At 43.9% G+C, this 24,492-nt stretch overlaps 1 protein-coding gene across 4 annotated transcripts in view; it reads right to left on the minus strand.

The window, feature by feature from the left end:
• LOC106581099 (kin of IRRE-like protein 3) overlaps positions 1–24,492 on the minus strand; it is a 311,742-nt gene that overhangs the window by 95,808 nt on the left and 191,442 nt on the right. For all 4 annotated transcript variants that reach the window (XM_014162832.2, XM_045703859.1, XM_045703858.1 and 1 more), the window contains exon 5: positions 18,281–18,431. In XM_014162832.2, the coding sequence (XP_014018307.1) occupies positions 18,281–18,431 (151 nt within the window). The remainder of the gene's footprint in view (positions 1–18,280; positions 18,432–24,492) is intronic.

Below are 24,492 nucleotides of genomic sequence, written 5' to 3' on the forward strand. Positions count from 1 at the left end.
CTTACTTTAGGGGGTGGATCAGCTTTAATATTGCAGATAGATGTTGATTCCATCAATGTAATTGTCTGCATAATTTCCAATCCCCCATTATTTTTGTCGTAAATATACGTACAATATCCATATACATACATACACATACCCATATACGTATACAGTTGAAGTCGAAAGTTTACATACACCTAAGCCAAATACATTTAAACTCAGTTATTCACAATTCCTTACATTAAATCCTAGTAAAAATTCCCCGTCTTAGGTCAGTTAGAATCACCACTTTATTTTAAGAATATGTAATGTCAGAATAATAGTAGAGAGAATGATTTATTTCAGCTTTTATTTCTTTCATCACATTCCCAGTGGGTCAGAAGTTTACATACACTCAATTAGTATTTGGTAGCATTGACTTTAAATTGGTTAACTTGGGTCAAACACTTCAGGTAGCCTTCCACAAGCTTTCCACAGTAAGTTGGGTGAATTTTGGCCCATTCCTCCTGACAGAGATGGTGCAACTGAGTCAGGTTTGTAGGCCTCCTTGCTCACACACACTTTTTCAGTTCTGCCCACAAATCTTCTAAAGAATGAGGGCCTGGCTTTGTGATGGCCACTCCAATACCTTGACTTTGTTGTCCTTAAGAGGGGGGGGAAGGGGGGGCAGTGCCCCTGTGACAAAAATGTTGGACCCCCTTGTGGCCCCCCTAAATGTGGAGTATGAAAGAATTTTTCTATAAATTTTTGCAATCCTTATTTTTTTACATCCATTATTAGACAGTGGCAACGCGAAACACTAATGATTATGAACATGATCTTTTGCCTGCTAATGCCTGCAATGCAGTGAAGAAAACGATATGACAACAATAACGTCTAATGTAACTGGCCCCTCTAACAGTACAACTGGCCCCAGCTTGGCCCCCCAGTTGAAATGGTCTAGAACCGCCACTGATATCCACATCATTTTCCTGCCTCATGATGCCATCTATTTTGTGAAATTCACCAGTCCCTCCTGCAGCAAAGCACACCCACAACATGATGCTGTCACCCCCGTGCTTCACGGTTGGGATGGTGTTCTTTGGCTTGCAAGCCTCCCCCTTTTTTCCTCCAAACATAACGATGTTCATTATGGCCAAACAGTTCTATTCTTGTTTCATCAGACCAGAGGACATTTCTCCAGAAACTATGATCTTTGTCCCCATGTGCAGTTGCAAACCGTAGTCTGGCTTTTTTTATGGCGGGTTTTGGAGCATTGGATTTTTCCTCGCTGAGCGGCCTTTCAGGTTATGTCGATATAGGACTCATTTTACTGAGGATATAGATACTTTTGTACCTGTTTCCTCCCGCGTCTTCACAAGGTCCTCTGCTGTTTTTCTGGGATTGATTTGCAAAGTACGTTCATCTCTAGGAGACAGAACGCGTCTCCTTCCTGAGCGCTATGATAGCTGCGTGGTCCCATGGTGTTTATTCTTGAGTACTATTGTTTGTATAGATGAACGTGGTACCTTCAGGAAATGTGTAAATTGCTCCCAAGGATGAACCAAACATGTGGAGGTCTACAATTAGGTCTCTAATTATTTCAGTTAGCCTATCAGAAGCTTCTAAAGCCATAACATCATTTTCAGGGAATTTTCCAAGCTGCTTCAAGGCACAGTCAACTTAGTGTATGTAAACTTCTGACCCACTGGAATTGTGATACATTGAATTATAAGTGAAATAATCTGTCTGTAAACAATTGTTGGAAATATTACTTGTGTCATGCACAAAGTAGTTGTCCTAACCGACTTACCAAAACTATAGTTTGTTAATAACAAAAAATGTGTGGAGTGGTAGAAAATGACTTCAACCTAAGTGTATGTAAACGTCTTACTTCAACTGTTTACACTTATATATGCATACATACATGTATGCCTTTTTTAGAATATACCTTTATTATTCGCCGCAAACCATACCACCTCTCCCCCAATTAATTAGCTATTAGTTTATTAATAAACTAATAAGTTAGTTTATTAGTGAACCAGTTTATTAGTAGACTGGTTAGGTTTATTAGTAGACTAATAAACAATAACACTTAGGCTTCTACCTTCAGTTTATACATACTATTCACATTTTACAGACACAATCTATTTTACAATAGTTATATTTTGTTTGTTTTTAGTCCTGGCCTTACTCTATTTCTGATATCCATCCAGTTTGATTTCTATTTCTAACTGTGCTATTTCACAACATTTCAGTACCTATATACAGTTTACATTTGTTATTTTGTTGTTATTAGTCCCACCCTTCAGCTCCATTCAACCCCTCCCATCTATCTCTTAACACCATCCATTTTGGATTTCAATTTGCCATATATTTTTCAACTGTGCTGTGATGCTTCACAAAAGTACTGAACCGATCTATTCTCATAGCTTCTACGGATTGTAAATTAAAGATAAACATTTTTGCAAACATTATTATTGTATTATTGATCGATTGACTATGACTTTTCAAATCACCCAGTATTGCTATCTGCAGCATTAGTTTTAGGTAAATGTTGCAATTCTTCAGGCATTCCTCGACCTGCAACCAAAATGAGCTACATATGGACAGTATCAAAATAAATTATATAATGACTCTGCCTCCTCGCGGCAAAATCTGCAGAGGTGGGAAGATTGTATCCCCCATGCATATAGCATTCTATTGGTTGCAAGAATTTTGTATAATAATTGAAACTGAAAAAATTGAAGTTTTGAGTCCGGCATAATTTTGCGTGTCAATTCATAAACCATTTGCCATGGAATTGGTACATTGAAAATCTCTCCCCAACTATTTTGCAATTTATATGGCACAGCTGTCCATTTCTTGGTCTTTAAATGAAACTGGTATATATTTTTATTTGTCACAATTTTACATTTACATTACATTTAAGTCATTTAGCAGACGCTCTTATCCAGAGCGACTTACAAATTGGTGCATTCACCTTATGATATCCAGTGGAACAACCACTTTACAATAGTGCATCTAAATCTTTTAAGGGGGGGGGGGGGTTAGAAGGATTACTTTATCCTATCCTAGGTATTCATTAAAGAGGTGGGGTTTCAGGTGTCTCCGGAAGGTGGTGACCTCTCTAGGCTAGGCGGGACGAATTCGTCCCACCTACGTAACAGCCACTGCCAGCCTGTGGCGCGATTTTCAAAACCTTAAAAATCCTATTACTTCAATTTCTCAAACATATGACTATTTTACAGCCATTTAAAGATAAGACTCTCGTTAATCTAACCACACTGTCCGATTTCAAAAAGGCTTTACAACGAAAGCAAAACATTAGATTATGTCAGCAGAGTATCCAGCCAGAAATAATCAGACACCCATTTTTCAAGCCAGCATATAATGTCACCAAAACCCAGAAGACAGCTAAATGCAGCACTCACCTTTGATGATCTTCATCAGATGACAACCCTAGGACATTATGTTATACAATACATGCATGTTTTGTTCAATCAAGTTCATATTTATATCAAAAACCAGCTTTTTACATTAGCATGTGACGTTCAGAACTAGCATACCCCCCGCAAACTTCCGGGGAATTCGCTAACATTTTACTAAATTACTCACGATAAACGTTCACAAAAAGCATAACAATTATTTTAAGAATTATAGATACAGACCTCCTCTATGCACTCGATATGTCCGATTTTAAAATAGCTTTTGGTGAAAGCACATTTGCAATTCTAAGTACATAGCCCAGGCATCACGGGCTCGCTATTTAGACACCCGGCAAGTTTAGCACTCACCATAATCATATTTACTATTATAAAAATGTCATTACCTTTTGTTGTCTTCGTCAGAATACACACCCAGGACAGCTACTTCAATAACAAATGTTGGTTTGGTCCAAAATAATCCATCGTTATATCCGAATAGCGGCGTTTTGTTCGTATGCGTTCCAGACACTATCCGAAATAGTAAAGAAGTGTCACGCGCTTGGCGCAATTCCTGACAATAAAATTCAAAGTATTCCATTACCGTACGTCGAAGCATGTCAACCGCTGTTTAAAATCAATTTTTACGTCATTTTTCTCGTAGAAAAGCGATAATATTCCGACAGGGAATCTCCTTTTCGGCAAACAGAGGAAAAAATCCCAAAGGCGGGGGCGGTCGGGGTCACGCGCATAAGCTAGTGTCTCTTGATGGGCCACTTGAGAAAGGCGATAATGTGTTTCAGCCTGGGGCTGGAATGACGACATTCTGTTTTTTCCCGGGCTCTGAGAGCCTATGGAAGACGTGGGAAGTGTCACGTTAGAGCAGAGATCCTTAGTAAATGATAGAGATGGAAAAGAAGTTCAACAAATGGTCAGACAGGCCACTTCCTGTAAAGGAATCTCTCAGGTTTTGACCTGCCATTTGAGTTCTGTTATACTCACAGACACCATTCAAACAGTTTTAGAAAATTTAGGGTGTTTTCTATCCATATGTAATAAGTATATGCATATTCTAGTTACTGAGTAGGAGTGGTAACCAGATTAAATCGGGTATGTTTTTTATCCAGCCGTGTCAATGCTGCCCCCTAGCCCTAACAGGTTAAAGAGGTGGGGTTTCAGGTGTCTCCGGAAGGTGGTGATTGACTCCGCTGTCCTGGCGTCATGAGGGAGCTTGTTCCACCATTGGGGTGCCAGAGCAGCGAACAGTTTTGACTGGGCTGAGCGGGAACTGTGCTTCCTCAGAGGTAGGGGGGCCAGCAGGCCAGAGGTGGATGAACGCAGTGCCCTTGTTTGGGTGTAGGGCCTGATCAGAGCCTGAAGGTATGGAGGTGCCGTTCCCTTCACAGCTCCGTAGGCAATCACCATGGTCTTGTAGCGGATGCGAGCTTCAACTGGAAGCCAGTGGAGAGAGCGGAGGAGCGGGGTGACGTGAGAGAACTTGGGAAGGTTGAACACCAGACGGGCTGCGGCGTTCTGGATGAGTTGTAGGGGTTTAATGGCACAGGCAGGGAGCCCAGCCAACAGCGAGTTGCAGTAATCTAGACGGGAGATGACAAGTGCCTGGATTAGGACCTGCGCCGCTTCCTGTGTGAGGCAGGGTCGTACTCTACGAATGTTGTAGAGCATGAACCTACAGGATCGGGTCACCGCCTTGATGTTAGTGGAGAACGACAGGGTGTTGTCCAAGATCACGCCAAGGTTCTTAGCACTCTGGGAGGAGGACACAAGGGAGTTGTCAACCGTGATGGCGAGATCATGGAACGGGCAGTCCTTCCCCGGGAGGAAGAGCAGCTCCGTCTTGCCGAGGTTCAGCTTGAGGTGGTGATCCGTCATCCACACTGATATGTCTGACAGACATGCAGAGATGCGATTCGCCGCCTAGTTATCAGAAGGGGGAAAGAAGAAGATTAATTGTGTGTCATCTGCATAGCAATGATAGGAGAGACCATGTGAGGATATGACAGAGCCAAGTGACTTGGTGTATAGCGAGAATAGGAGAGGGCCTAGAACAGAGCCCTTGGGGACACCAGTGGTGAGAGCGCATGGTGCGGAGACAGATTCTCGCCACGCCACCTGGTAGGAGCGACCTGTCAGGTAGGACGCAATCCAAGCGTGGGCCGCGCCGGAGATGCCCAACTCGGAGAGGGTGGAGAGGAGGATCTGATGGTTCACAGTATCAAAGGCAGCAGATAGGTCTAGAACGATGAGAGCAGAGGAGAGAGAATTAGCTTTAGCAGTGCGGAGAGCCTCCGTGACACAGAGAAGAGCAGTCTCAGTTGAATGCCCAGTCTTGAAACCTGACTGATTAGGATCAAGAAGGTCATTCTGAGAGAGATAGCAGGAGAGCTGGCCAAGGACGGCACGTTCAAGAGTTTTGGAGAGAAAAGAAATAAGGGATACTGGTCTGTAGTTGTTGACATCGGCGGGATCGAGTGTCGGTTTTTTCAGAAGGGGTGCAACTCTCGCTCTCTTGAAGACGGAAGGGACGTAGCCAGCGGTCAAGGATGAGTTGATGAGCGAGGTGAGGTAGGGGAGAAGGTCTCCGGAAATGGTCTGGAGAAGAGAGGAGGGGATAGGGTCAAGTGGGCAGGTTGTTGGGCGGCCGGCCGTCACAAGACGCGAGATTTCATCTGGAGAGAGAGGGGAGAAAGAGGTCAAAGCACAGGGTAGGGCAGTGTGAGCAGGACCAGCGGTGTCGTTTGACTTAGCAAACGAGGATCGGATATCGTCAACCTTCTTTTCAAAATGGTTGACGAAGTCATCCACAGAGAGGGAGGAGGGGGGGAGGGGGGAGGAGGATTCAGGAGGGAGGAGAAGGTAGCAAAGAGCTTCCTAGGGTTAGAGGCAGATGCTTGGAATTTAGAGTGGTAGAAAGTGGCTTTAGCAGCAGAGACAGAAGAGGAGAATGTAGAGAGGAGGGAGTGAAAGGATGCCAGGTCCGCAGGGAGGCGAGTTTTTCTCCATTTCCGCTCGGCTGCCCGGAGCCCTGTTCTGTGAGCTCGTAGTGAGTCGTCGAGCCACGGAGCAGGAGGGGAGGACCGAGCCGGCCTGGAGGATAGGGGACAGAGAAAATCAAAGGATGCAGAAAGGGAGGAGAGGAGGGTTGAGGAGGCAGAATCAGGAGATAGGTTGGAGAAGGTTTGAGCAGAGGGAAGAGATGATAGGATGGAAGAGGAGAGAGTAGCGGGAGAGAGAGAGCGAACGTTGGGACGGCGCAATACCATCCGAGTAGGGGCAGAGTGAGAAGTATTGGATGAGAGCAAGAGGGAAAAGGATACAAGGTAGTGGTCGGAGATTTGGAGGGGAGTTGCAATGAGATTAGTGGAAGAACAGCATCTAGTAAAGATGAGGTCAAGCGTATTGCCTGCCTTGTGAGTAGGGGGGGAAGGTGAGAGGGTGAGGTCAAAAGAGGAGAGGAGTGGAAAGAAGGAGGCAGAGAGGAATGAGTCAAAGGTAGACGTGGGGAGATTAAAGTCACCCAGAACTGTGAGAGGTGAGCCATCCTCAGGAAAGGAACTTATCAAGGCGTCAAGCTCATTGATGAACTCTCCAAGGGAACCTGGAGGGCGATAAATGATAAGGATGTTAAGCTTGAAAGGGCTGGTAACTGTGACAGCATGGAATTCAAATGAGGAGATAGACAGATGGGTCATTGGAGAAAGAGAGAATGTCCACTTGGGAGAGATGAGGATTCCAGTGCCACCACCCCGCTGGCTCGATGCTCTAGGGGTATGCGAGAACACGTGGGCAGACGAAGAGAGAGCAGTAGGAGTAGCAGTGTTATCTGTGGTAATCCATGTTTCCGTCAGCGCCAGGAAGTCTAGGGACTGGAGGGTAGCATAGGCTGAGATGAACTCAGCCTTGTTGGCTGCAGACCGGCAGTTCCAGAGGCTGCCGGAGACCGGGAACTCCACGTGGGTCGTGCGCGCTGGGACCACCAGGTTAGAGTGGCAGCGGCCACGCGGTGTGAAGCGTTTGTATGGCCTGTGCAGAGGGGAGAGAACAGGGATAGACAGACACATAGTTGACAAGCTACAGAAGTGTTGTTTCTTGTATTATTGTCTCTTGTGTCTTTAGAGAACTGTTTCACTTTGATATCCTTTTTCTTCTGTCCTGATTTTCTCTTTCTTTTCTTCTGTTAACTAGATATTGTTTGTTGTTCTTCGTTAGCTAGCTAGCTTCTTCCAAAAGAGTCCCTAGCAACTGCTTAGCAACTGGTAAACAATTCAGCTAGCTAAGATAACTACAATTTTATGAAAAATAGTTATTTTTCAAAAGCCTATCTTCTTTGTTTGTTGCTTGTTTTTTCTCCTATTCAGTCTTGCAGTTTTCTTTTGCTTTTTTCCGATGTACTTCACTCTAAAAACCATGTAAATTTCATTTTCTTTAACCATTTTTGGTCTTTAATGCAGGGCCAACAGACAAGTTCCTTACTTTTTCCCCCTTCGACTTGCCTTGTCCATTTTTTTGGTCATGTTGCAATTAGTTGGTTGTAATTTTGGGTAGAGCAGACATTTCCATATGTCTGTGTTAGCTGCATGTGTGAGATAACTCCACCAGTCCTATTTAGAACATAATTTACAAAGATTATACTTTTCTTAAACATTTTATCGAAAAATACGTTTTTTTTATCAATTGGTATATTGGAAATGAACCACAATATTTATTGTCTTATTTGTTCTGTCTTTTCAGGTGCGTTAAACTGAAATTACAAACTTTCTAAGGCTTGTTTAAAAAAAATATCGATATTTTTGAGATTATTTCATTTTCAAATAACCGAAAGTGAGCAGTTATAATCTGAATAAATGTAAAAAGGCCATTCTTGAACATGGGGTGAGATATTCATACTAATTTACAAGAGAACAATTTAAGTATAACTTTTGTATGACTGATGCCTTTAGTGAGAGGTCTAATGCTTTAATATTTAATCATTTCTGCCCTCCAAATTCATAATCATTATATAAATAGGGCATTTAAATTTTGTCTGGCTTGCCATTCTGTCACGCACTGACCTGAGAGAACCGTTTTTCTCTGTTTGGTTAGGTCAGGGTGTGGTATGGGGTGGCATTCTATGTCATTATATTTCTTCGTTTTGGCCGAGTATGGTTTCCAATCAGAGGCAGCTGTCGATCGTTGTCTCTGGGAATCATTCTTAGGCAGCCTTTTCCCCACCTGTGTTTGTGGGTAATTATTCTTTCTGTGAGGGTTTTGTGTGCGCCTCAGTTGCGTCACGTTCATTTCTGTTTATCCTTTTTATTGTTTTGTTCGGTTTCACGTAAAATAGAGGATGTGGAACTACCGGCACACTGCGCCTTGGCTGATTTTTGACAGGGAGTTTGAAGATGGCGAACGTGAGACATTCCAAATAAAATTGAATATTTTTTGTTAAAACAATTTTTAAAGCAGGTCACTAGGTGTAGGCAAAACCATGAGCAAATAGGTAAACTGTGAGATGAGATCAGGGTGGTTTTTCCACAAATAAACAGGTATTTTCCTTTCCATGTTAGCAAGATGTTATCTAATAGTGCTAACTTTCTATTAAAATGTATTGGAGTGAGATCATTTCTTTCTTTCGGGATATGTATACCAAGTATGTCCACATCCCCATCAGACCATTTTATTGGGAAACTACACGGTAATGTAAAAATTGCGTTTTCTTAGTGATCCAATACGTAATATCAACATTTATCATAATTTGGTTTTAATCCAGAGAAGTTAGAAAAAGTATCTAAATCCTCTATGAGGCTGTGGAGGGATTCTAATTGTGATTTTAAAAGAAAACATGAATAATCAGCTTACAATGACACCTTCGATTTTAAGCCATGGATTTCTAATCCCTTAGTATTATTGTTGGATCTAATTTTAACAGCTAACATTTCGATGGTAATAATAAATAGATATGCTCATAGTGGACAATCTTGTTTTACTCCTCTTGACAGTTTAAAACTTTGTGAGATGTAGGCATCATTTATTATTTTACACCTAGGGTTACTATACATAACTTTAACTCATTTTATAAGAGATTCTCCAAAATTGAAATTTTCCAGGCATTTATATATAAATTCCAGTCGTACTTTATCAAAAGCCTTTTCAATGTCAGCTGTGAAAACCAAGCCTGGTTTCCCCGATATTTTATAGTATTCTATTGTTTCCAGTACTTGTCTTGTATTATCTCAAATGTATCGTCCATGTAAAAAACCTGTCTGATTAGGATGAATAATATCTGACAAAACCTTTTTAATTCTATGTGCCAGGCATTTAGCTAGAATTTTTGCATCAGAGCACTGAAGCTGCAGAAGCCTCCAATTGTTTAAATGGACTGGATCTTTATATACTGCTCAAAAAAATTAAGGGAACACTAAAATAACACATCCTAGATCTGAATGAATGAAATAATCTTATTAGCTACTTTTTTCTTTACATAGTTGAATGTGCTGACAACAAAATCACACAAAAATAATCAATGGAAATCCAATTTATCAACCCATGGAGGTCTGGATTTGGAGTCACACTCAAAATTAAAGTGGAAAACCACACTACAGGCTGATCCAACTTTGATGTAATGTCCTTAAAACAAGTCAAAATGAGGCTCAGTAGTGTGTGTGTGGCCTCCACGTGCCTGTATGACCTCCCTACAATGCCTGGGCATGCTCCTGATGAGGTGGTGGATGGTCTCCTGAGGGATCTCCTCCCAGACCTGGACTAAAGCATCAGCCAACTCCTGGACAGTCTGTGGTGCAACGTGGCGTTGGTAGATGGAGCGAGACATGATGTCCCAGATGTGCTCAATTGGATTCAGGTCTGGGGAACGGGCGGGCCAGTCCATAGCATCAATGCCTTCCTCTTGCAGGAACTGCTGACACACTCCAGCCACATGAGGTCAAGCATTGTCTTGCATTAGGAGGAACCCAGGGCCAACCGCACCAGCATATGGTCTCACAAGGGGTCTTAGGATCTCATCCCGGTACCTAATGGCAGTCAGGCTACCTCTGGCAAGCACATGGAGGGCTGTGCGGCCCCCCAAAGAAATGCCACCCCACACCACCCACCGCCAAACCGGTCATGCTGGAGGATGTTGCAGGCAGCAGAACGTTCTCCACGGCATCTCCAGACTCTGTCACGTCTGTCACATGTGCTCAGTGTGAACCTGCTTTCATCTGTGAAGAGCACAGGGCGCCAGTGGCGAATTTGCCACTCTTGGTGTTCTCTGGCAAATGCCAAACGTCCTGCACAGTGTTGGGCTGTAAGCACAACCCCCACCTGTGGACGTCGGGCCCTCATACCACCCTCATAGAGTCTGTTTCTGACCGTTTGAGCAGACACATGCACATTTGTGGCCTGCTGGAGGTCATTTTGCAGGGCTCTGGCAGTGCTCCTCCTGCTCCTCCTTGCACAAAGGTGGACGTAGCGGTCCTGCTGCTGGGTTGTTGCCCTCCTACGGCCTCCTCCACGTCTCCTGATGTACTGGCCTGTCTCCTGGTAGCGCCTCCATGCTCTGGACACTACGCTGACAGACACAGCAAACCTTCTTGCTACAGCTCGCATTGATGTGCCATCCTGGATGAGCTGCACTACCTGAGCCACTTGTGTGGGTTGTAGACTCCGTCTCATGCTACCACTAGAGTGAAAGCACCGCCAGCATTCAAAAGTGACCAAAACATCAGCCAGGAAGCATAGGAACTGAGAAGTGGTCTGTGGTCACCACCTGCAGAACCACTCCTTTATTGGGGGTGTCTTGCTAATTGCCTATAATTTCCACCTGTTGTTTATTCCATTTGCACAACAGCATGTGAAATTTATTGTCAATCAGTGTTGCTTCCTAAGTGGACAGTTTGATTTCACAGAAGTGTGATTGACTTGGAGTTACATTGTGTTGTTTAAGTGTTCCCTTTATTTTTTTGAGCAGTGTATATACCACTTGGATCCTGTTTCAGTAATAATGAAATCAGACCTTGTTGCATGTCCGATAGTCTACCATTTATATAGGAGTGGTTAAAACATGTTAATAATGGTCCTCTGAGTATATATAAAAAAAGTTTGGTATACTTCCACCGGTACTGTACGCCATTGTCACGATTCCCACCGACGGCGGTCGTCGTCACCGGCCTATTAGCTGCCACCGATTCCCTTTTGCTTTTCCCTTTTTTTCATTTTGGACACCTGTGGTCAATTAGCCATTAGAGGGGCTATTTAGTTTAGCTGGCCCGCTCCTTGTTGTGCGGGATTGATTGTTGTATGTCGACTGTCTTGTTCGTGTCGGCTTGGCATTGTCGCACATTGTATTTATTCCCCTGTGTTTGGGAACTTTGTTTTATCTTCAAAGTGTTATTAAAAACACCACTCCCTGTGTTCGTCGCTTCCTGCGCCTCATTCCTGCAAACGCGACTACCAAAGCCGTTACAGCCATCTAGTTGGTAGCAGGTGTTGACAAAAACATTTATGAACAAAATAAAACTTTGACAACTCGACAACAGGTTCTTATTTACCATTATTCACGATTCATAAAGTCAATTTACTTTATTTATAAGAATCTTTAGGGGTGTCAATAATTTTGATCCAACAAAATCTCTTCCTCTGAGAAATTGTATTAGTGTAAAAGTATAATTTCCCTCTTTTTTTTGCATACAATATAGCTCATTATTGAAGTAATTTATTTTATACAGTCATTACGGTACATCTCCTTGAAAATAGAAAAATGCAAGATGATGATTGCAGTTGCTATGGCAAGATGCTGTTTCCAATGATAGGTTTGGCTTGACCCTACAGCCTACAGACGAATACATGAATGAGGAATGATAGATATGTGCAGCAAGATATTACAACATCATTATTTCAAACTGGAAAGGTCCAAAGCTTCTCCAGACCTTAGACCTCCCTAGCTTTAAACTTTGAGAAAGTAGAATAATTACACATCTGTCGTTCTGTAATTTGGAGAGCCTTGGGCACATTAGCAAACTAACAAAGAGAAATACGGAGATTCCATGGGGTTGGAGTGGGTTTAGTGCAGGTGCAGCAAACATCCATTTGGATGGTGTCCTGTCTCCATGTGCTCTGTGTCCAATTACACTAACGTAACATCCAGGGGCCCAGTTGTTTGGATGCAGAAGTAACAGTGTGGTGGGCTGTGGGCACAGCCACAGCCACTAGCAGAGAGAACAGTTAGGCTGCTGTTGCTCAGCCCATTCCTCCCAGTGTTGTAGCTGTAGGGAGAGGTTGCATGTGAGTGATGAGGTGTGTGTGTGTGTGTGTGTGTGTGTGTGTGTGTGTGTGTGTGTGTGTGTGTGTGTGTGTGTGTGTGTGTGTGTGTGTGTGTGTGTGTGTTCTTGTGTGCAAGTGTGCATACATCCTTCTCTGTGTGTGTGGTCATTGAGAGGAAATACACTGTGCTGAAATACACTGTGTGCTAAAATACACTGCTGAAATACATTGTGCTGAAATACACTGTGCTGAAATACACTGTGCTGTACTACACTGAGCTGAAATACGCTGTGTACTAAAATACACTGTGCTGTAACACACTGTGCCGTAATACACTGTTCTTGTAATATACTGTGCCGTAATACAGTTTGCCGTAATACACTGTGCCGTAATACACTGTGCTGTAATACAAGGTTCTGTAATACACTTTTCTGTTTGCCCTGTGGGTGTGCAGCTGCTCTAGGCAAGCTCAGCTGCCACCGCACCCCAGAGGGAGGGTGGTCCAGGTGCCATTCTTACCCCACATCTGCTCAAATGGCTTTTTGGGACACTATACCCGCTTACAAACACACAACAACCCACACACCCGTGCCAGGTCTCTCCTGTGGGCCAATGAAGGTAGGAACAACATGTTGGATCCTGGAAGACACCAGGCTATCATTAACATGAACCTAGGCCAAGCTGTGAGCAGCAGTGTTAGCAGCAGGGTAGGTGTGTAGCACTATGGCTGGCTAATTGGGTGGACAAAGAGGCAGGCAAAAAGAACTGCAGAGAGGCAGAATGGCAGATGTGGAGGTGGTGGCAGTGTACCCTGCTACTCTGCTTTGTGGTGGGAGGTTTTCCATGGGCCTACTACCTCGACAACATTATGCTTGTACTCCTTAATACCAAACTTCATTTTTTTCAGCTGCGAGTGAGATCTAAGGGCATATTAGCCAATTGCTGTTTTTTATTATTGATTGGGCCAGGGAGTTCTTTCATGTCAATCAGCCTGTGAAGACTGACCCTCCCTGAATGAAAGAAGCCTCTGAGTGTATCTCACTTATGAGACATTGTGGCATAATGCCATTATGTATTTAAGATGAGCTACTTGGCCATTCTGCTTGGATAGCTTTGTCCTTGGAGAACAAGAGGGAAGAGAGAGACGGCCGCCAAAACGCCTGATGAGAAGGACTCTGGGATGGGATCTCTGGTCACCAACTTGCCGCCCTCTGACCCCCATGGAGACAGACAGCCACTTAATAAAGATGTCTGTTTGTCACTTTGATGTATAAATGCATGAGTGAGAGTGAGCTCGTTTGAGGCTTCACGCGACAGGCCCATCAATATGCAGGGCCATTAATTCCTCAGATTCATCAGGCGAGTGATATAGAGACGGTGGGAGGGGTGATGGGAACAGTAGTGGTGGTGATGATGGCAGTTGAGCGACAACAACAGGATGGCTAAAAAAGAGGAAGATAGTGTAGTCTGATGATTGCTTTTGATCGGAAGTTCAAAGAGTGGAGCAGATGGCATTTTTGAACAATCAGCCAACTTCTCTAGATTTCCCAGAGATGGTGCCAACGTAAATGGCTTTCTTCCCTTTCTTAAAGCTCAATTTCCACTCTCATTGTAGACAGCTGTTCCTCCATGAGGATAAGCCTCCAGGAGCAAAGGCTGTTTCTGAAGGATGGGGAGTCTGTTTATTTGCTACTAGAGCGGTGGCATATCCCTAGCCATATGGAGATGGATGCTGTCTGCTGGTTGGCCCAGTGTACTACTGGAGGCGGGCACACAGGGGCAGACAACTGCAAGTTCACAGCTTGACTATCCCCCAAAGCCAACACCATGCATTTATTTACCCACTCACACCAATGCAGGCATATGTCTTTGCCATTCAGACTGTAGGCCCTTTGTTTGGGCTTTTTACATTTTCAAGTATACCTGCAAGGTTCAACAGTAGATCTGACGCATGGTTTACTTTCAAAAGTTTGAAGAGAAAACAGTGGAGGCTGGTGGGCATAGCTTAGTTGAGTGATGGTACAGATGCTACTGGTCTCCATTCAAAACGTGATGATACAATGAATCCAGATTAAGCCACTGCTCCTGAATATATTCCTTATTATAACATCATTACACCTCTGGCATACTCGAACTAGCAACCAAAAGTAATTTCCAATCCATGTTTTTTTCCAGATGAATTTGTCATTATCTGCTTGATTGGGCAACAAGGGCATTAAGCGGAGCTTAGTAACAAACAAAAATACTCCCCCACCACACATCTGCATGTTTTCTATTAATTAGTCTCAACAAATGGCATTATTATCCTGCTGCTCGCCTTATTTGCAATGCAAACACGTTAGCCTTAACCCCCACCTCTCCCATCAGCCCTTGTGTGTGGGATGCCGTGTTTGCTTGTTGGACGCAGCTCAACAGACAGATAGACACACCCAGCCAGGCTGAAGATGTTATCACAAGGCTTGCTACATGGTGTTATCAGTTCAGATTTGGAGTAGGTGATTTTCAGGCTTTGCCTTAACACTTGAAAGTCTATAGAGCACAATGTAAAGGCTGCCCAAAGTCATGGTGTTGTTGAGAGAGAATCATGAGCTAACCCTGCTATTAAATAATTACAGTGAGCTCATGTACTCACTCACACAACTAAAGTCAGCACTCTGTCCATGGTCCTGAACTCAGCCTGCCTCCTGCTTTAAATCCCATTTGGCAAAAGATGCTAATGTGCTTAACCCCCAGGTCAGATAACTCCGTATGAACTTATGTTGAGCTGAAAATGCTGAGGCCAATGTAATTCACAAGCACATTAAAGTGATGATAAAGGGAAATAGTCCACACAAATATATTGGATTTGACACAGGCTTATGCTGTGCAGCAAAATTTTGGGGTAATGTTTAGATTACTCCAAATTAGACTGAGAGATTTAAGGCTTTTTAACTGGGAAATGTGACCAAAATAAAAATGATCCATATTGGCATTAAATCTACAAACATTTTAATTACTTTTGTTGTAGCTGACATTATCACATTGAACCAGAACGTCAATTAGTCAACTTGAATGAGAGGATTGGAGACAATCATTAAAAGTCATACATGGAGACACACACAGCTTTCCTCTCTTTCTCAATAGCATTTAAACATAGAGGAATACAGTATTAGATTAGGTTTTGTCAGTACCGTGTCTTCTGCATCACAGTAGCATATCTCTCTCTCTCTTTCTTTTGCTCTCGGTTTCTTTCCCTCACTGAAATGCACACACAGACACATGCCATCTCATGACTGTCAAATATCACTCTGTATCTGTGCGGATGTGTAGCTCTGCTTCACCGGCACCTCAAATACTCTCTGTAATGTAACTAACCTTCATGAACGCCTAGGCTGGACTAATAGCCTTTATTCACCTGGAACCGGCATCGATCCTGCCTGCCTTTGTTGGAGGGGCCTGGGAACAGTTGTTCACCAGTTATAACACATGATATACAACATACAAAGGAAACGAGTATTGCTTTTGTCTTAGTACTTGACATGGTCTACACACATGGCTGTAATGTAAGTTATTTCAGACTTTTTATCTTGAGTTTGTCTTGGTACCACAGCAACTGTACTATTAAGTTGCCCATTCAGGCCTGAATGGTGTGTGGGGCCCAATGGAATATTTGGTTTGAGGAGGGTTTAAAGAAACCCAAAAGAGTTGCAGGGAACATGGTCATGCAGTGTATTCTCTTAGCTTAGCCTTGATCGGGTTGTACTGGGTGGGTGACCAAAAAAAACAATGGCTTAGTCCTACATTTCTGTGTGTGTCTATTTCAGTGTCAAAGGGCTGGAGTGGTTTTTCTTTTGGTCCTTACCCCAAAACTTTACTGCACAGCATTCCCCCAGGTACCTCCCTGTTCTGTGAGCAGACAGCTGTCTCTCATCAATATTTACCTCCCTCTGTCATACACACTGCCCCCTGTGGAGAGGAGAACAGGGCCTCTGTGGTGACTACTTTGCCAAGGAGAGGTTTGGGGGGAAAGAGGGTGCATGTCTACCTCTCTCTACCTTGCCAGTTGCTCCATCATTTATTCATTTAACACCTGTTTTCTCTTGTTACAATGGGAAACCAAATGGATACCAATTTTTGCCCATTTCTTCTACTAGACAATTCTTCTCTGTATTCACACTCAAGTGGTCTTTAGGCTGTCTATACATGCTCATTTGAATCTGATCCCATTAGCTCTATCCACCTCCTGATATGTATCTCATTGCATATAGTCTACGTACTCCTCGCTCTCATTTTCCTCTGAATGATATTGGTTTCAACAATGTATTTTGAGCGTTTCATATCCAGTCGCGAGGCATGAACCCCATAATCAAATGAGTCAGCATGGGAAGTGATCAAATTGCTAACCAGCACCAATGACTCAATGTTAAATTACAGTGCCTTTTATTTCTCGATCTCAGAGTGATACCAGGGACGGAGGCGGGGAGCACCAGCCTCGCTACCTGTCCACAGGCCAAGCGTAGAGGTGGAGGTGGAGAGTGGCAGAAGGTGAGTGGGAGGCCTGGGGTTAGACAAGAGGTGAGTGAGACGCAACATGATGCTAGTCAATTTGGTCCTGCTCACACTCATTTGTTCATCACCCTGTGAAAAACTGTAGTTGAAGCCCCAGTTTTGCAAGTTGCAAAGATCGTTTTCCGGGATTGTTTGCAAGCAACTACTCCTTCCCCTTGTTAAGCCTTTTGTCACGCCCACAGGAAGCCAGATGTGGAGAGTGGAGGGAACATGCCCGTCACAGCCATCATACCGTAGCTCCTCACTACTCTCCGTGTCACACAATCACAACACCGCACTTCCTCTCACTTTGCATGACAAAAACATTAGAACAAACTGCGAGGGTTGCAAACACCAACAACTGTTAATCATTTTTACACCGGCGCCTCCAATCGCCTGCATGCTGGCATTGAGCTGTAATGTGCCTCTCGTGGTGTACATAATGAAAAGAATGGAGCCGTCACTTGTAATGGATCTCTAAATAGCATTTTATGCTTTATTAGTCGTACTTAATGGTGTTGAAGGGGGCTGCTGCAAAATCCCTTTGTTCAGAATCACGCTCTTACTGTGAATAGTTCTTGATCTAAAAAGATTTTCTGAAAATTGAGGCTCAATGTGTTTTACACACTGGGCTTACTTTTCCTATTTTAGAGGGGATTGTGCATGCTCTCGTCAAAAAGATTGATGGCATAGGATAGGAAATAAAAGAGCCAGGGATATGTGCACAATGCCGCGAAGAGATTGTTGGAGCAAAGAAAAAATCCCATTCACTTAAGACAGACGGGTCCAGTGATATTTCATCACTGGAAACAAAAAAGGTGATCTCCTACCTAACCACACAAGAAATGCAAACTCAAAACCAATTATGAATATTCATCAGAGCTTAAAATGAATCTAGATGTTTATAATGGGTTTTTAACTGCAACTGTCAAAACGGTCTCTTTGTGCTAATACCTCCACTTTCAAGTAGAAATGGTAAACATAGAGAAACACAAAGAAACATCTTATTCATCGAGTCAGGGGCTGATACTGTGGTGGGAAATACCCTGGGGCACAATAAAGTTTGGTCAGGGACCAGGTTATAGGCCTTTAGAGAAGGGGAATCTCACGTTGGATGTCAATGTTGACGCTGGTCTCTTTGCCATTGGGCACAGCTTTGTTGGACGCTCGACAGATGATCTGCTGGCCTGTCTCGATGTTGGAGGCAGACAGGTAGAGGGTGCTAACCGTACTCTCCCTCCTTCCATCACGAAGCAATGTCTGAGAGGAGAAAAAAAGGAAAGAGTTTAGAGTTCAACGATGATATGGTAGTGGAGATAGTGGGACAGTCTGAATAACACCATCAATCGAAACTCAAGGCCTGGAACCCAAATGCAGCAATTCACCTGGATGCCCTGGGGACAACACAGACAAATAAACCCCTGGCATGCTCAAGTCTGTAGTCTTTCTCCAAGGCTGATTGATCCGAAAAAAGGAATCTGTTTCTGAGCCTCTTTGTGTGTCTGGAGCTGTGCTCTGGCGCATAGCTTGTCATACTCCACAAAGGAAATCAATCTTCTTTTCAGTGCTCATCCTCCGAGCAGTAGCCCTTCTCGCATTGTGAGAGCCACCTGGAGGCCGCCCGGTACAATTCTGCATTGTCTGGTGCTCAGGGAGGACTGTGGAAGCCCTGCTAACCACCATGCAACAGTGCAAGCTCACCCATCAGAACAAATTGGCCATGCCAGGAGCACTATGTGGCAAACCACAAAGTCAAGACTGACACTACTTCAAATAATACTCTATTGGTACTCTATACAAATATAGTGTTCATTAACACAACCTATGTGTTAACTTTACAAATAAACTACTGGGATTCATAGTAGAAGCTCTTCTAATATTACACTTTTTCACTCAATGAAACAAGTAAAAATATGATGGCCATTATTAATAATGATCCGCCCCTTCTTTTAAATGTTTGCCTAAATGACATACCCAAATCTAACTGCCTGTAGCTCAATAGCATAGACAAGAAAGCTCATCAAACTTCCTTTGAGGACCTTTCTGCACTTTTCAAACCAAGGTCATGACTCGCGTGGGAGGAAATTTGAAACATCACTGCTGCCCTCTGAAACTGGCTCTCAACAAGTCCTTGTTTTATAATAACATCTGTAAGTTCGCAAAGGTGACAATAAATATTTTAGCTGCAATGATCGTTACATATTAAGGCATGTCACAATGAAAGCTATTGACAGGTTTCTGGATAATGGCAGTAATTACCACCTCATGTCTCTCCTTTCATGGAAGTTTGAGAATCATAATGAAACCTAGCTAGATATGCCACACACTGACTGCATATTAAAGTGTCAAGGAACCTGGCATTATATTAGCTGTGTGCCAGGAAGTTTGGAGGTTTTGCATACATGCATGCCTTTTCATCATCTTACTTTTCTGCTATCTCCAGTCAACGACTGTCTTCTTAAGATATACAGGTAACTGCCAAAATCTCTTAAGAAGGCGTTGGGCCACCATGAGCCAGAACAGCTTCAGTGCACCTTGGCATAGATTCTACAATTGTCTGGAACTCTGTTGGAGGGATGCGACACCATTCTTCCACGAGAAATTCCATAATTCAGTGTTTTGTTGATGGTGGTGGAAAACACTGTCTCAGGAGCTGCTCCAGAATCTCACATAAGTGTTTAATTGGGTTGAGATCTGATGACTGAGATGACCATGGCATATGGTTTACATCATTTTCATGCTTTATCTTGGCCATGCTTTATCTTGGCCAGGTCGCAGTTGTAAATGAGAACTTGTTCTCAACTAGCGTACCTGGTTAAATAAAGGTGAAAAAATACAAAATATAAAAAATAAAAAATATTTTTTTAAAAATACTAAAATTAAAATGCTCATAAAACAATTCAGTCACCACTCGTGCCCTGTGGATGGGGACATTGTCAACTTTTGTGAGAATAGCCATGGTAGCCAGAATAATGGCCTGCCCAACATTTTTATACATTACCCTAAGCATGATGGGATGTGTATTGCTTAATTAACTCAGGAGCCACACCTGTGTGGAAGCCCCTGCTTTCAATATACTTTGTATCCCTCATTTACTCAAGTGTTCCTGTACCTAGCTAAGCAAAAATACTATTGTCTTGGAGTCAAATAATATGTATGTAAGGAATACGCAAAATAGCATAAAGATACATGATCATATATTGTTCTTCTGCATTTGCATGAAAACAAAATGTCTTGGTGAAGAGTCTCAGATCTCACCAGGCTACAGAAGCCCTGGCACTCACCTCTAAAGCAGTACGTATTAGCTGTCAGCAGCAGGATGTGTCAATGTAATATCCTTTCTGACACCATCAGGATTGTTTCTCTCATAGCTCTGGACCTGTCTAAAGTCATTCATCTTGTATACGCCCGGCTACAGCATAGAACTCAACACCCAGCCACTAGCTGTTTTAAAATAGCTCGAATTACAAATTGATGATTTCCCATATCACTGCCTGGAGCATGTGAGGAGAATACCTTTCCCAAGTTAAGAAAGGAATTGAAAAATGGTTAGGGAGAGAGTGAAGTTTGCTCTTCAAGATAAGGGATAAGGGTGCATAGACAGTAGAAGGTCATATTGAATGAATATGTGTCACGGTTGTCGTCGGTGAATGAGGACCAAAACGCAGCAGGTACGTGAATGCTCATCTTGATTTTTAATTACTCTCAAAATGAACATACAAAAATAACAAACACGAAAAACGAACGACAATAACAGTCTGACTAGGCACACGGCTAAGCACAGAACAATCACCCACAAATCACACACACAAACACACCCTAATATATGGGACTCTCAATCAAAGGCAGATAGACAACACCTGCCTTCAACTGAGAGTCCCAACCCCAATTAACCAAACATAGAAACACACACACCAGACTAACCATAGAATACAAACACATAGACCATCAACCAAAAACCCGGAAATACTAAATCAAACACCCTTTACACAAACACTCCACCCCGAACCACATAAAACAAATACCCTCTGCCACGTCCTGACCAAACTACAAAAACAATTAACCTTATACTGGCCAGGACGTGACAGTACCCCCCCCCCTTAAAGGTGCTACCCCAGAAGCACCTTAACAAAAAATAACCCCAAGCAACACCAACAAAAATTCCCCTTTTCTAAAGGGAGGGAAGGGAGGGTGGCTGCCGTCAACGACGGCACTGTGCTACACCCCCCCCTCCCCAAACCACCTATTTTTTGGAGGTGGCTCCGGCTCAGGCCGTTCCAGGCTGTCTGGGCAGTCTGGCAGCTCGGGACAGTCTGGGCAGTCTGGCAGCTCGGGACAGTCTGGGCAGTCTGGCAGCTCGGGACAGTCTGGGCAGTCTGGCAGCTCGGGACAGTCTGGGCAGTCTGGCAACTCGGGACAGTCTGGGCAGTCTGGCAACTCGGGACAGTCTGGGCAGTCTGGCAACTCGGGACAGTCTGGGCAGTCTGGCAACTCGGGACCGTCAGGGCAGTCTGACCTCTCTGGCGACTGTTGACTGGCGGGCAGCTCTGGCGACTGTTGACTGGCGGGCAGCTCTGACGATGACTGTTGACTGGCGGGCAGCTCTGACGATGACTGTTGACTGGCGGGCAGCTCTGACGATGACTGTTGACTGGCGGGCAGCTCTGACGATGACTGTTGACTGGCGGGCAGCTCTGACGATGACTGTTGACTGGCGGGCAGCTCTGACGATGACTGTTGACTGGCGGGCAGCTCTGACGATGACTGTTGACTGGCGGGCAGCTCTGACGATGACTGTTGACTGGCGGGCAGCTCTGACGATGACTGTTGACTGGCGGGCAGCTCTGACGATGACTGTTGACTGGCGGGCAGCTCTGACGATGACTGTTGACTGGCGGGCAGCTCTGACGAAGACTGTTGACTCGCGGGCAGCTCTGATGAAGACTGTTGACTGGCGGGCAGCTCTGATGAAGACTGTTGACTGGCGGGCTGACGCACTATAATCCTGGTGCGTGGTGCTGGTACCGGATATACCAGCTTATGAATACGCACCTCCAGGCTAGTGCGGGGAGCGGGAACAGGACGAGTCGGACTGGGTGGACGCACTTCCGGGTCCGCACGAGAGACAGGAGCTGGAAACCCAGGGCTATGGAGGCGCACAGCCGGTCTAGATCTTACCTCCTGCACAACCCGCCTTGGCTGGATGGAACTAGTAGCCCTGTACGAGCGGGGTGCTCGTACAGGGCAGACTGGGCTGTGCAGGGGCCTGATGGTAGCCGTGCGTAGAGCGGGAGTTGGGTAGCCTGGTCCTCGGAGGCGTACGGGCGACCAATGCGCAGGCATCCTCCTACCAGGCTGGATGCCCGCTCTAGCACGGCACCTGCGAGGGGCTGGAATAACGCGCACCGGACTGTGCGTACGTATGGGTGAGATGTTTCGCTGAGGAGCGCACTATCGCGCTCTCCACCCCATACGCTCCTCCATATAACCACGGGTAGCTGGCTTCCGGCTCTTCTTACGCCTAGCCAAACTACCTGTGTGCCCCCCCCCCAAATTTTCTTGGGGGTGCCTCTCGTGCTTCTCCTTCAGCGTGTCCATGGCCTCGTACCACCACCTCTCTGCCTTGGCTGCCTCAATTTCCCATTGCGGGCGGCGATAATCCCCAGCCTGATGCCAGGGTCCGGCCCCGTCCAGAACTTCCTCCCAAGTCCACTTCTCCCGCCAGTCCAACTCGAACTCCGTCTGCTCCTTCCTCTGCTGCTTGGTCCTTTGGTGGTGGGTGATTCTGTCACGGTTGTCGTCGGTGAATGAGGACCAAAACGCAGCAGGTACGTGAATGCTCATGTTGATTTTTAATTACTCTCAAAATGAACATACAAAAATAACAAACACGAAAAACGAACGACAATAACAGTCTGACTAGGCACACGGCTAAGCACAGAACAATCACCCACAAATCACACACACAAACACACCCTAATATATGGGACTCTCAATCAAAGGCAGATAGACAACACCTGCCTTCAACTGAGAGTCCCAACCCCAATTAACCAAACATAGAAACACACACACCAGACTAACCATAGAATACAAACACATAGACCATCAACCAAAAACCCGGAAATACTAAATCAAACACCCTTTACACAAACACACCACCCCGAACCACATAAAACAAATACCCTCTGCCACGTCCTGACCAAACTACAAAAACAATTAACCTTATACTGGCCAGGACGTGACAATATGAGTGAACCTATAGTATAATGATAATGCTGGTTACGTTTCTACTGATAAATATGGAGCTTTTTCTATTTTCAGGAATGTCTGTAAATTGTTTTTACCTAACCTTTACACTAATTATGTTTATTACAATTAACAGGAAGGCTAATAAAAAATAAAACATGGACAGTTTTCACCTTTCAGACATGCCTGAAATACTTCCATTATTTAGGTAAAAATACCAGTGAAAGGGAATATGAAGGGAGGCTCAGAGGGATGTCTAGTCCCTGTTTACACTAATCATTTGGCTGACATTAATATTCTGCAGTTAATCTAATGAGCCTTTGATATGTCCAAACATGAAATGTGGTTCCAAGTTAAATTAAATCAGCATTTGTAAAATTGCAGACCAAACCAGAAGCACATTTCAAAGCTCATTACTGGATATTAATTTCACTAAGAAAAAATATAAATTGCATAAACTTTGTACATCCTATTTCTGCAAAAGAGAAAATAATATATTTTCACAATTTTCTCTGGTCATGAGGTTAAAGAGGTCTTACTTGATTAACTTATATAATCCTACTACCAGAAAGACAGATCATTTCTAACGTTCTGTTTAACAAAATGTATTAAATTACTCTTTTAGTGCACCCAAGGCCTACTTTTAATTTCTCTTGCACAAAGCCAGTGAGGTTAATTAGCTTGACAAGAGAGAAAAACAATGAAAGAGAGAGAGACTGATACTTGTTGAATCATTTGAAAGGTTAAATGTAGCGAGTAATATGGAAATACTGGGAAAGTAAGGGGTACTATAGATTATTATGCAGGGAAAGTACTGGGAACTCAACCTGTCTCTTGAGTGTGAAAAATGTGACATGTATTTTACACTCTTTAAAGTTAATTAGTTACTTTTTTCCAGGATGATTTCCCCCCGCCTCACTTGGTATTGAACATTACTATTAACCCTCCTGCTGTGTTCCGCTCGAATTGGACCGATTTACAAGTTCTTTCTCTGAAAAATGTAGTTAATTTAATCTGATTGTCATAAGGTTCCATGACTTTGTCCACACAGGGCATCTGAATACACAATATAAAT

The sequence above is a fragment of the Salmo salar genome, chromosome ssa20, assembly GCF_905237065.1.
Source record: "Salmo salar chromosome ssa20, Ssal_v3.1, whole genome shotgun sequence".
NCBI classification, from domain to species: domain Eukaryota; kingdom Metazoa; phylum Chordata; class Actinopteri; order Salmoniformes; family Salmonidae; genus Salmo; species Salmo salar.